The sequence below is a fragment of the Odocoileus virginianus genome, chromosome 15, assembly GCF_023699985.2.
Source record: "Odocoileus virginianus isolate 20LAN1187 ecotype Illinois chromosome 15, Ovbor_1.2, whole genome shotgun sequence".
NCBI lineage: Eukaryota > Metazoa > Chordata > Mammalia > Artiodactyla > Cervidae > Odocoileus > Odocoileus virginianus.
The window spans coordinates 8,166,356-8,180,474 of record NC_069688.1 but is presented as its reverse complement, the minus strand read 5'-3'; the positions used below and the strand labels follow the sequence as shown (position 1 = coordinate 8,180,474).

The 14,119-nt window shown below is 42.4% G+C and overlaps 1 protein-coding gene across 3 annotated transcripts in view; it reads right to left on the bottom strand.

Moving 5' to 3' along the window:
• Nucleotides 1-14,119, bottom strand: part of ADCY8 (adenylate cyclase 8) — a 229,144-nt gene that overhangs the window by 35,916 nt on the left and 179,109 nt on the right. For 2 of the 3 annotated variants that reach the window (XM_020875262.2, XM_020875264.2), the window contains 2 exons: nt 13,847-13,936; nt 804-976 (listed from right to left, as the gene is read on the bottom strand). In XM_020875262.2, coding sequence (XP_020730921.2) covers nt 804-976; nt 13,847-13,936 — 263 coding nt within the window. The remainder of the gene's footprint in view (nt 1-803; nt 977-13,846; nt 13,937-14,119) is intronic. The other variant, XM_020875263.2, reaches the window with a different exon arrangement.

Here is a 14,119-nt window from a genome sequence, read left to right as displayed (position 1 = left end):
CGGTGTCTGGCTCTTTCCATCACTTCCAGCCGCTGTGGAGCTCCACAAGGCAGGTGTGGGGTCTGGTTTCCCCAAGGGCTGAAGAAATGGCTGAAGTACATCACCAGGAAGTACATCCAGAGTATGAACTGAGATTAATGGGAGAAACGAGAGGGAAGGAACCAACAGATTCCATCCCTCCTGTCTGAGACATTTTCCCTACCTCTTCACCTACCCAGAGAGACTTTGAGACATCCTCCAAAGCCCCAGCTTCACGATTCATCTGGGCAGCATAACATGGCTTGTATTTCCCTTCCATCCTTTCCTTCTTCACCTCCTTTCCCCTCACTTTTGCCGTCCTGGGTTTGGATTAGCACTTCATGCTTGCCTCAGGCTCTGTTCTCTAAGGAATCGAGGCTGATTTTTGTTGTTGTTGTATTTTTCCAGATTTCAAAATAGCACAATGTAAGGAGTTTAGCAACTGCTCAATGCACAGGTCTGCTATTTTTAATAGCGCTACAGCAAAATGACAATCAGACCTTACAAATCTTGGAACTATTACAGTTGAAGGAATTATAAATTATTACATTTAGGGAGACTGGAGCTATGGTTTAGTCCAAACTTTAACCCATGAATTAACCTGTAGTGAATATACATGATAAAATGGAAAGCTAGGAATTTTGCCTAAACTTTTCATCCAGAGTGCGTGAGAAATATGTCAACATTCAATCAGTCTCTAAGTTTTTCTACCTTAATCATTTTCCCAATGGTTTCATTTCCCACTAGACGCTGAGCTCTTTTTGAGCACAGTGGTGGCCACTTACTCTCCGCTGTGGTTCAGGCTGTCGTAGCGCAGAAAGAGGCCTGCATAGATGGTCTCGGTCAGCAGGGCATAGATGGCAATCATGATGAGGAGCACGGCCAGCTTGAGGACAGAGTTGAGTCGGAGGAAAACTGCACAGGTCACCATGGCCAACACCCCCGTGAAGATGAAGTACTGGAAACAGAGAAGGGAGCTGGTCAGATTCAACAGGAATGTGGGCTGGTCACTCTCCTAGTCATAGATTCCAGTAGGTCACATTATATGGATGTTTTCTCCATTTGGAGGTCTCAGGCCATCCTCAAATTCAACAGGTCCCAAGTTGAACTCATCATTTCCTTACCACTGAGAGAGTCAATTTCTAAGTAGGTTGATAAGAAGTCCAGAGTCCCCGAGGAGGAAAAAGGGGTCCAGAGCTCTCAAAGAGGAGGTAGGGGTCTGGGGTTCTCAAGGAGGAGAAAAGGACAAATGCTTTCTTCTTTAAACCAGAGCTGATGATTGTGCAACAAAACAGCTCATCTTGCTCAACGATATGTTTTCCCTTAAACTCTGTACCAATGATTATGTGACAACAATGTGTGATCTTCCTGAATCAGGAATTGAACCCAGGTCTCCTGAATTGCAGGCAGATTCTTTACCAACTGAGCTACAAAGGAAGCTCTAAAGTGAAAGTTGCTCATTTGTGTCCAACTCTTTGTGACCCCATGGACTATACAGTCCATGGAATTCTCCAGGCCAGAATAACGGAGTGGGTAGTCTTTCCCTTCTCCAGGGGGTCTTCCCAACCCAGGGATTGAACCCAGGCTCCCGCATAGCAGGCAGATTCTTTACCAGCTGAGCCACAAGGGCAGCTCCATGGGTCTGGTAAGACCTTTCTATTGTTAGTTCTAATCTTGTTAATTTAAGATGTATGTTGTGGGAGTGGGTCTGGTAAAAGTATATAAGGCCTTGCTAAGACTAATGAGTGGGGGCACTCGCCATCCCCCTTCTGATGTCTATGTCAGGAAATTTCTCTGTCCCTTTTTCACTTTAATAAAACTCTGCTACACAAAAGCTCTTGAGTGATCAAGGCTGGTCCCTGGTCCCAAAGCTAAATCTTCTTTGGAGATCACGAATCCAACATCATTCACCATAAGCTATCACCACCTCCCCCAAACTCTCTTTTCAATTCTTGGCAGAACTATTGGCACCATTTCTCAAGCCAGAAATCTTAGTCTCATCTTTGTTGCTTTTCTTTTCCCCCATATTCCACAGTCTGGTCATCCTAAGTTTGTAGATTCTATTTCTTCAATAAATCTCACATCCATCCACCTTTCTCCTTCTATCCTATTTCTGTTTTAGTTCTCACCTAGTTTTGAAATAGTTTTCTGGCAGCTGTTTGCGTCCAGTTCCCAATCCCTACTGAATATACACTATTTTTTTTTTTTTTTTGGCCACACCACGTGGCACATGGGATCTTAGTTCACCAACAGGGATTGAACCTGTGACCCCCACAGTGGAATCTTGGAGTCTTAATCCCTAGACCACAAGGGAAGTCTCTGAAAATACACTGTTATTTTCCAGCCAGTATTTCTGAAACTCAGATCTGACCATGTCACTCCTTAACTTGAAGTCTTTCCATGGCTCTCTAGTCTCTCAAATTATATTCTCCTTCCTGCATGGCAAAATTCTCAAGACTGTCATATATCAGATTCCCTTTCACTTTCCAAATCCCGACACATGTTCCAGCCTCACTGTGAACTGGCAATCTCCCACCAGCGTTTCCCTGCTCGCTTGTTCCTCTAGGGCTTTGCTTCTCCAGCGTCCTGTTTCTCTCAAGTCTCATGTGGGTGACCAAGCCTTACTCTTCTATTAGCGTTAGCTCAGGTGTCCTCTCCTCTGAGAAACTTTCCTGCAAATCCTCCAGGTGGATACGGCCTCCTTCCGCCACAGCATCCTTCCCAGACTAGCATGATACCTGCCATCTTGTATTAGACATAGCTGCGCAATAGTCCAGTTGGGAACCACTCACGGGCTGCAATGTTAGAGTGACCCCCAGGTGTCAGTCTGCGCAGGTAGATTTCAGCCTTCTATAGGAAGAGCCTCAGCCCCTTTCCCTTACAGAAGGACCCACTATATCATTTTGGTTGAAAGGTTAGGATTCTGAGTATCCAGTAGGAAAAGAGAATTGCATTATCAAAGACCCACTTGGTGGTGGTACTTTGATTTTTATACACATGGTCTTCCCTTGTGACTTTTCAAAGCAGCTGGTCAAGATGGGATTCCTAATTTCCATTTTACAGGTGAAGAAACTGAGGTTCATAGAGCTGAAGTAAAATTTTCAAGTTCTCATAGTTAGAAAATGATACCGAGGACACGTGGATACAACCCGTGCTTGTGACTGTTAACTCTAGTGGGCATGCTGGGCTTAATAATTTCTAAAAACCATTCCAGCCTTGTTATGCATGGCTCTTTCCAATAACTGGTTGTCCTCTCTCTCCTGGGACATCAAGAGACAATTTCTGTATGGGTAGAGGAGACAGGTAAGAAATTCTGGAAATCTCTGAGCAACGACTGAAGGATTCCCACGTCTTGACAAAGTATTAAGGGGAGCAATATTCTGTTTGCTTGAGACAAGCATTTTATAAACTAAACAGTGAAGTTTTTCCCTAACAATCGTAGTCTGGGGACCTGCTGGACACCAAGAGTTGTTCAAGGCTGGAAGGCACCATCCTAATGTCAGGACATTGTCACAATGCATCATCTTCCTCTTAGAGAAGGAGGAAGAAGAATTTTACACAATGGTAACTTAAAGGGACTTGCGCATCTGCTGACAGGGGTAGTATATACTGGAGTGTCTGTACCCATTTGATTGCTGTCAAAATCCCATGGCATTATGAAGTCACAGAACAAGAAGGAGAGAGAGCAGAGAGTTTTCAAAGAGAGGATCCAAACTTCCCGAATCACACAAAAGCGAACATTTAGCAATCACGAGCCTTGGTACGAGCACACAGTGAAGGGTACACAGGCCAGTGACAGTGGCTTCCCTGTCTCTTCCTGACCTCGGACTCCTCTCGTGGTCCAGGAATGAGGCTGTCATGAACCCGGGGTCAGCAAGGGTGCTGGGTGGGGACAACTGATCTGACTCTCCCAGCTGTTCCCTGGACCGCATCAGGTAGGGGAAAGGAACATTTCACACATGTATGATGCTCTGGGACAGCCCGACTGGGTTGGGCTTGTCTGAGCTCCATGGTTTCCATGGTTGACGTCCCCCTCCTCCCAATACTAGAGGAAGAATGATGAGTATTTTTTAGTTCATCATAAGTTGTTAACTTAGATCTGTTGAAACTGTATTTAAATTCCACAAGCAAATGTGCTGTTTGTGTCTGACTTGGGTTGAGGATGGACTCTTCTGGTTATTTCCTAGAAGGGACTGCAGCCCCGGTCAATATTTTAACCTCATAATAATTCACAGGAAGACATAATCTCTGTTAATGATGTTCACAAGTGATGACTCACAGTGTAAGTATGAAGTAAAACCTAACCAATGAGCAGGCAGATAGCTAGTTCTTAGGGAAAGAAGTTGATTTTTTTCTATACGTAAAAAAAAAAAAATATAAGAATTATGCTCCTTTTGATGATGCTTATTGGTCAATTCAATGTAGTCACCTTGGGGAACTATGTGTTTATCTTGATCCTGCTTCTTTGATGACTGAGCTCAGATCCCTGTAAATAATCTTCAGAGTCCGGTTTTGAAAAATGCCCCCCCCCCCCAAATGCAGTTTTTCTATATTTGACTCCTAAACAATGATGTCCAGCCACGTTATGTCTCCCACATTACAGGAGAATTCTTTACTGTTTGAGCCACCAGGCAAGCCCAAGAATACTGGAGTGGGTAGCTTATCCCTTCTCCAGGGGATCTGTCCAAACCAGGAATTGAACTGAGTTCACCAGCATTGCAGGCAGATTCTTTACTAGCTGAGCTACCAGGGAAGCCCTTTCACTTTCACTTTTCAAACAACGATGTCCAGCCAGATTACACATCTTGGTGACTTTCAAAAGTTAAATTTGTTCCCAGAGGATAACGATTTGACATTGCTGGACATACCTAGGAAGTATATGCTGTCAGCAAAGAAGAGTTAGCAAAGAGGAACGCGGGGCTGCTGTTGGAGTGAGTGTATCCTCTCCAAGGCCACTCTCTTGGCTGGGGCAACAAGTGGAGGTCTAGGAGGATCTGGCTTCCTGAGAATGATCCAAGTCAAGGTGGTTGCCACTTTGTAAATAACTGATAAGAGACTGATATTGCAATGAAAGTGTGGCCCACTCAAATCTTTAATCACATGCTGTATATGTGATTATGCAGATAATCTCATATTTAGAGAATGAAGCCTTGCACCTTTTTTTTTAGTCATTTTATTTATTTATGACTGTGCTGGTTCTTTGTAGTTGGGCAGGCTTTCTTTTTTTTTTCTAGTTGAGGTGAATGGGGGCTTCTCTCTATTTGTGGAGCTTGGGCTTCTCTTGCTGGGGAGCATGGGCTTTAGGGAGTGTGGGCTTCAGTCGCTGTGACTCCAGGGCTCTGGAGCAGAGGCTCCTTAGCTGTGGCTTAGCTGCTCTGCCGTATGTGGGGTCTTCCCAGACCAGGGATCGAACCCACGTCTCCTTCATTGGTAGACTGTTTAGCATTGAGCCACCAGCGATGCCCTGGCTTAAAAAAAAAAAAAAATTGTTATATTCCTCTTTCCCTCCTTAAATACAAATCTCTATTTGGGCAGATACTATTTACTCAATTATCAAAGCTTTAAAGAAAGAGAAGGAGAAAAGAAACTAATATTTAGTGAGTGTTTTATGTGTATTATCTCTATTTGTCACCCAAACAATCTTAAAGATAGGTATTGTTAATAATTCCATTAAACAGATGAGGAAACTGAGGCTCAAAGAGGTTAGGTGATTCCCCCAAGGCTAAGTGGTTAGTCAATGGCAGAAAAAGAGTGTTTGCTCATTCTGTGTCACCTCACAGCTTCTATCATTCAAATCTATCCTATTTTCCATGCACAATTAATGTCCTTAAACATTTGGAATCCAAGCTTCAGTGAGATGGGACTTGGTTTTTGGATCACATTGTGTTATTACAGCTTTTGGCTCTTTGTGGGGAAAGGCAAGTCCAAAAATTAATTATCATTTGGGAGAAAACAAAAATGATCTCCTCTATGTATTTAGCCATAATATAAATTGGCTCAGTGTAGAAGAAAAATGAGCTTATATAATATCCCTCTGTTCAACTAGAAAAAGTTCTGAAATTACAATGGTGCTATTTGACACTTATTTTTTGTTTGAAGTTTTTGTGGACCTGCCACTGTGAAAGTCTGGAGAATCTAATTTTATCCTGAATGCCAGTTGGAGATTTTAGACTGCAGGGAATACATTTTCCTCCAAAATTATTCAAGGCTCTGATTCCTACCTGAGAAGTTAACCAGAGAAATGAAGGCAAGAGTTTAAGAAAATACCAATTTTTACAATCACTTTTGGAATTTAAAATATCTGCTTATTTGCTTGAAGAATTCCACGGACAGAGGAGCCTGGCAGGCTACAGTCCATGGGATCGTGAAGAGTCGGACATGACTGAGCGACTACCATAAACTATTTGCTTTATTGTCACTCTTCTGTTTCTGTTCCTCTCTTTTTGCTTCTTCTTGGTTTTTCTCCCTTTTGTCTTCCTCTTTTAACTCCCACCCCCTTTCATCCCTCATCTTCATCATCATGATCAACTGATGTTTAATGAGCATTTATTATGCACCAAAAACTGTAGTAAGTGTATACATGCATTCTCTCAATCTAAGTCTCATGATAACACTGTGAGGTAGGCACAGCTGTTATCCCAGTGTGGAAATGAGGCTCAGAGAGCTTAAGTAAGCTGCTCAAGACCACAGCTGCAAGTTCAGCCAAAATGTTCTGACTACAGGTTTTTAAGACTCTAATTTTCTTCCCCTTTCTCTCTCTGTTTCCTCTTTTGCACTTAAGTTTTAAAATAGTTTTCTTCAGTTATGATTCACCTACAGTGAAGTGCATATATCTATTGCATATACTTTGCTAAGCTTAAGTATTTGTATACATCCACAAAACCATCACAATTATGAAAATGAACACTAGCATGAGTTTCAGTGTATCCTTTTAGGATTCTCTCCTCCCAAGTTCCTCCCTCTCCTCCAGAGGCAACCACCTATTTCTTTCTGCTATTATGTATAAACTTATCAATACATTTTCTAGAGTTTTAGATCAGTAGGACCATACAAATGCATACTTTTGCTTTGTTTTGCTTATTTCTATCAGCATACTGATCTTGGGATTCACCCATGTTATTGCACATATATCCAGAGATCATCTCTCTCTACCGATGGGTAGTAGTCCCCTGGATGGTTATTCTAGTTTCTTAGTTTCTTTATCCTCTCAACTGTTTAGGGACAATTGGGTTATTTTTAGTTTTTATCTATTACAAAGAAGGCTGACATGAACATTCTTTTCCAATAAAGAAATACAACTATTTTCTAATATAAAATATTTCTCATTTTACAAGAAGTTTATTAAGCAACAGAGTGGTTGACTTGAAGGGAAAACATTCTAGGATTAATTTCTTTTAGAATAATTTATCCTTTTTTAAAGATTTATTGCCCTATATGTTTACTTCATTATCTGATTGGATTTCTTTTCATTTTTTTGTAACATAAAATAATAAACATTTTGATCTTCATAAAAAGGAGAAATGTCTTCTAGACTTTTGGTGTTACTTTTCTTTTTTTTTTTGCCACACTGCATGGCATGTGGAATTTTAGTTCCCTTACCAAGGATCAAAACCCAACCCCCTGCATTGAAAGGGCAGGGTCTCAACCATGACCACCAGGAAGCCCCATCTTCCTTTAAGATTATTTTTAAGGAAGAACTAGAGCAACAGCGTATAATCTAGGGGTAATTACTGAACACTACTGAAGCAAGGCCCATCTGATTGCTCTACTTAATGTCCCATGAATTATGGTATTTTTCAGACTGTGGGAAAAGACACTATTCCCAGCCCAATGTGAGAGCCAGGCACTAATCCTTTCAGATGCTTTTTTTTTTTCTGGAGCATCGCTGTTTCCTCATATGCACGCACTGATCAGACCCTCTGCAGATCTCTGAGTCTTCCCTCTCAGAAACTCTTCTCTCCGGCAGGATGTCCTACAAACTCTAGCCACCTTGGTCCCCCCAGATTCTCAGTTTTATCCCCTCAAATCAGGAAGTTGCACTGAGTTCCATGTGCGTTCTTCCAACCTGAGCCAGTCTGAAACACTCTTAATGCAAGATACAGTCCAGGCAATCACAGGGCTCACTTAATTTGCTTCCCGTCTTTCAGGGATTGCTCTCCTTCAGTACCTGATGCCCAGTGTCTTGAAAACTATTGTTTCAGATATTTTGTTTGTTCTTAGCTATTTCAGGTGGGAAGGCAATTTTATCTCTTCAGTTCCACTTGAAATGTATCTTTTTAAAGAAAAATTATTAAATTGTGGATTCTGTCCTGTGCTGTGCCCTTAAGGTAATGTTGAATATTGAATACAATATTGTCTTTTCTCCTTAAAGCAATTTAGAAGCTTGAAGAGTTGGAAGAAATGTTCTAGCTACATGAATTATAGAAATGATGGAGTGTGAGTATGAAGATGATGCCTTAAGGACATGTGAGATTGGCAGGAAGCACATGTTAGTAAAGTAATACTCAAAATTCTCCAAGCCAGGCTTCAACAGTATGTGAACTGTGAACTTCCAGATGTTCAAGCTGGATTTAGAAAAGGCAGAGGAACCAGAAATCGAATTGCCAACATCCGTTGAATCATCGAAAAAGCAAGAGAGTTCCAGAAAAACATCTACTTCTGCATTATTGACTATGCCTAAGCCCTTTTGACTGTGTGGATCACAACAAATTCTGGAAAATTCTTTAAGAGATGGGAATACCAGACCACCTGGCCTGCCTCTTGAGAAATCTATATGCAGGTCAGGAAGCAACAGTTAGAACTGGATATGGAACAACAGACTGGTTCTAAATCAGGAAAGGAGTACATCAAGGATGTATATTGTCACCCTGTTTATTTAACTTATATGCAGTGTACATCATGAGAAACGCTGGGCTGGAAGAAGCACAAGCTGGAATCAAAATTGCTGGGAGAAATATCAATAACCTCAGAAATGTAAACGATACCACCCTTATGGCAGAAAGCAAAGAAGAGCTAAAGAACCTCTTGATGAAAGTGAAAGAGGAGAGTGAAAAAGCTGGCTTAAAACTCAACTTTCAGAAAACTAAGATAATGGCATCTGGTCCCATCACTTCATGGCAAATAGATGGCGAAACAGTGACAGACTTTATTTTTTCAGGCTCCAAAATCACTGCAGATGGTGATTGCAGCCATGAAATTAAAAGACGCATGCTCCTTGGAAGAAACGTTATGACCAACCAAGACAGCAGAGACATTATTTTGCCGACAAAAGTCCGTCTAGTCAAAGCTATGGTTTTCTCAGTAGTCATGTATAGATGTGAGAGTTGGATTAAAAAGAAAGCTGACTGCCAAAGAATTGATGCTTTTGAACTGTGGTGTTGGAGAAGACTCTTGAGAGTCCCTTGGACAGCAAGGAGATCAAACTAATCAATCCTAAAGGAAATCAACTCTGAGATATGCACTGGAAGGATTGATTCTAAACCTGAAACTCCAATACTTTGTCTACCTCATGCGAAGAGATGACTCACTGGAAATAACTCTGATGCTGGGAAAGATTGAGGTGGGGAGGAGAAGGGGACGACAGAGTATGAGATGGTTGGATGGCATCACAGACTCAATAGACATGAGTTTGAGTAAACTCCGGGAGTTGGTGATGGACAGGGAGGCCTGGTGTGCTGCCGTCCATGGAGTGGCAAAGAGTTGGACAGAACTGAGTGACTGAACTGAATCTGAAGGGGTTGGGTACACTTGGAAAAGGTTTGAAGGCTGGGTAGAACCTGAATTCATGAAAGTCCCAGGATGCAAAGACACCAATGATGATTGATGCCTGTAGGGAAAACTGGTTCTCAGGGACCCTTTAAAACCATAGCATACTCTGACTGTTCTTGCAAGTATAGCTGACTGGTCAATGACTATTCCAGCATTCTAGCATGTTTAAATATGCTAGAGCATATTTAAAGGGGGAAAATCTTCCCATTTAATCTCCTGAGAACCATATTCTGGAGTTTGAGATGATGAGAATGGTTTGTGCATGTGACTGTCATTCACTTTACAAACTTATGGCTCTTTGCTCTTCTAAATGACTTCTCAAATCATAGCTGGAACATGACTTTCTTCATGATCATTTCCTATGTCCTCACTCTTTTTTTTTTTCTTTAGTAATTGGCAAGCTCCAGTTCAGAATTAAACTTTACTTTATACCATATATGATGATAGTCTCTTATGTTTATGCCACATCATACAGCTTAATTACCTGTTTCTGGACTGAGAACTGTTCCCCATGGGGGAGGTAAAGAGGTCCAGTATACAGATGAGGAAACCAAGGCTCAGAGAGAGGAAGTGATTTGCTTGGGGATACACACTTGTGAGTGATGGGAGGTGGCTGTGCAAATTAAACCTTTTAGAAGGTTTGAATGTCTGATTCCTTGTCTACCCATGGATTTGGTAAACAAATCCATGGGTAGAGAAACTGGCCAGATATATCAAGATGGCAAATAGTGGGTTTAACAAGGTTGCTGTAGTAGCTGATGATGGAAAGAGTCCAGGTGCTCACATTTTAGGCCAGTGGGATTCCTGCACCTGAGGAGATGTCGGAATTTGGGAAACTTTACCTGGCAAGGGCCAGATAGCGAATATTTTTGACTTAGTTACCACTACCCAACTCTACCATTATATTATAAAAGCAGCCATAAAGACATTGCTAAAAAATGGGTGTGTCTGTGGCCCAGTAAAACTATTTACAAAACAGGTGGCAAGTGGAATTTTGCCTGTGGTCATAGTTTGCTGGCCCCTGGGCAAGATGATCCTCTGTCTTGGGAGGAAAATTTTAATATTAAAACTGATTAAAACAAACAAACAAACAAACAAACAAAACCTGATTCATATGGATGAAACGGGAGCCCATTATACAGAGTGAAGTAAGCCAAAAAGATAAAGACCATTACAGTATACTACCATATATATATGGAATTTAGAAAGATGGTAATGATAACCCTATATGCAAAACAGAAAAAGAGACACAGATGTATAGAACAGACTTTTGGACTCTGTGGGAGAAGGCGAGGGTGGGATGTTTCAAGAGAACAGCATCGAAACATGTATATTATCTAGGGTGAAACAGATCACCAGCCCAGGTTGGATGCATGAGACAAGTGCTCGGTCCTGGTGCACTGGGAAGACCCAGAGGGATCGGGTGGAGAGGGAGGTGGGAGGGGGGACTGGGGTGGGGACTACATGTAAATCCATGGCTAATTCACATCAATGTATGACAAAACCCACTATAATATTGTAAAGTCATTAGCCTCCAACTAATAAAAGTAAATGAAAAAAAAACTGATTCATTTATTTTATCTCATTTTTAAGCATTTCTATTTTATGAATATGTTTCACAATGTACATGATACTTCAGTACAATGGTGCACGTGTGCATGCTAAGTTGCTTCAGTCACATCTGACTCTTCGTGACCCATGGACTATATAGAACCCACCAGTCTCCTCTGTCCATGGGATTCTCCAGGCAAGGATACTGTAGCGGGTTGTCAAGCCCTCCTTCAAGAGATCTTCCTGACTCAGGGACCAAACCTGCATCTTTTACTTCTCCTGCTTTGGCAGATGGGTTCTTTACCACTAGCACCACCTGGGAAGCCCAGGACATTGGTATATATTACAGATAAATATATTTTTATGGTGCAAGTTCAAAACTTTTTAACTTAGTAAATGAATCACAGCTGACATTTAATCAGCAGATACTTTATGGCAGGTGTTTCTCTAAACACTTTCCATGGATTAATTCACTTAATCCTCACAACTACCCATGAGGAAGGTATTGTTTCCGTCTTCATTTTGCAGAGAAGGAAACAGAGGCACAGAGATGAACTTATATGATCCAAAAGCTTACCCACCACTTTTTAGGCCTGGGAAATCCATGAGTGCTGTGGTCCTGAGTTTGGGAATTCAAGTTTGAGGCAAGGGGTATATACACAGCATTGAATCAGAGGCCCAGATTAATACTAAACACCAGCTTCAAGTCGGATCACATGTTAGAAGCTCAACGTTTGCCAACTCCTCTAGGTAGGCACCATGAGAACCTGATATTCTGTAACTCTACAATCACTGTGCAAAGAAGGTATTATTTTTCCCACTTTACAGATGAGGCACCTGAGGTTCAGAAAGAGTTTGAACTGATTCAAGATTCCACTGCCAGCAAGTAAAGGGCTCAGTTGGGAGAGAAATCCAGCTCTTGCCTAACTCTAAATATCTGATTCTTGGCCAACTTACTGCCCCTTGGACACAGTTCATGCCCTCCAAATAAAGGTGTTCTCAGGGGACTGGTGTCCCACAGACTCTACAAAATTGGAGCTCACTCCTTTCTTGGTAGGAGAAGTTCAGAGCACATGGTCTGCCCCACACGGCTGTGAAGCCAGAGCTAGTCCCAACCTGCCCAGGACTTCCTTAGGAAGAAGCCTTGTTCTTCCCTACGGATGGAGCCTGAATTCAGAAGTGTGAGCTCATGAATAAGCCAGATGTGGTTTGAACTGCAGCAGTAAGTCTTGATAACTGAATGAAGAAGGGAAACACAGAAAGAAGGAAGAATGAAAAGAAGTGAGAAAAAAGGTGGGTCAGGCAGGAGTAACAGTGAGCAAGCTACTTTCTGAACCTCCGTTTCATTATGTACAACATGGAGATGGTAGTAGCATCCTCCACATAATTTTAATGATTTAATAATTTTGTGCATATCCAGTAGATGCTCTATTACCTGAGGTCAGATGTGAGGCTTTTTGTCTTTTTCAGAACACCTGGACCAATTCTGGGGCTGAGGTCAGATAAGAGCGCCTTTCCCCCACCACATACTGGAAGAGGTCTCAGAGAACAAAAGTCTACACAAGGTCCTCAAGGTTGGCTGCTGTCTGCTGGGATATCCCAACTGTCTTCCCTCCAGACCCAGAGTTTATATCCCAGTATGTAAAGGTCTGGGTAATGGCTTAACAGAGCCAAAGATTGTCCTTTGCTTGACACTTAGGTTGACCCCAAGGCCCAGGGCCAGACTAGTGGCTGTGAGGGGCCAGATGGTCAGGTTTATACACAGTGGTAAGTGGCCTGCTGGGATACCACCAGAGTCTGCGATGCTCTGGGCACTTTCTGTACCACTTTAATTTATATTTATTTACTTATCTTTTTTTTTTTTTTTTTGGTCGCACTGCTCAGCATATGAGATCTTAGTTCCCCAGCAAGGGATTGAACCCGTGTCCCCTGCAGTGGAAGTGCGGAGTCTTAACCACTGGACTCTCAAGGAAGTCCCACTTTGATTTATGTTTAGTTGTTGTTTTCTGCATCTGTGATCTACTAGCTTCCTTCCTTCCTTCTATCTCCCCTTCCTTCTATCCGTCCTTCCTTCCATCCTTTCCTTTTCCAATGCCTCAAACTCTGAGCCACAGCTCTGCGCTATGCCCTATCCTGGAGACAACAGCACATTCCGCTCTAGGGTTTTAAGAGGAGTTGGGGGGAAATGAGAGGGAAGGGGAGGCAAAGGAAAGAAGAGCATGGACAGAGGAAGAAGTGAAGAAGAAAGAAGAGGAGGGGGAAGAATAGGAGAGAAATGGTAAAGAGAGGCAGAAGAGATCAGGAAAGAGGCAGAAGAGAAGCAGCAGATACAAGGAGAGAAGGGATGGCAGAAAAGGGGAAGAAGAAAAGAAGGAGGAAGAGGCAGAGGAGGGCAGACAGGCCCCTGGAGAGCTAGCATGTCTAGGGCCCCTCAGCCAGTCCTGCCGATTCGCAGCTGGTGAAGATGCCTAAGCCCCAGTCTCACCGAGGGGAGCTCGTGAATAAATACCTCTGGGTAGGAGCAGATATCTGTAAACACAGCTGAGGAATTGAAAGTCAGGTTCTTCAAGGGTATCGACTTGTCAAAATCACACCACAGCTGCGGATTAAGAAAAAAAAAAAACAACAGAAAACAAAACAAAACAAAAAAAAACACAGGAACAACAAAGTCAGTGTGAGCTGGAGACGGAGTCCTGTGCTATTGCTGCGGGGCTTCGGCAAACAACTGGGGCCGACCGGGCCCTCGAGGGGCTGGAGTTCAGAATGCAAGCCCAGCTAGGAT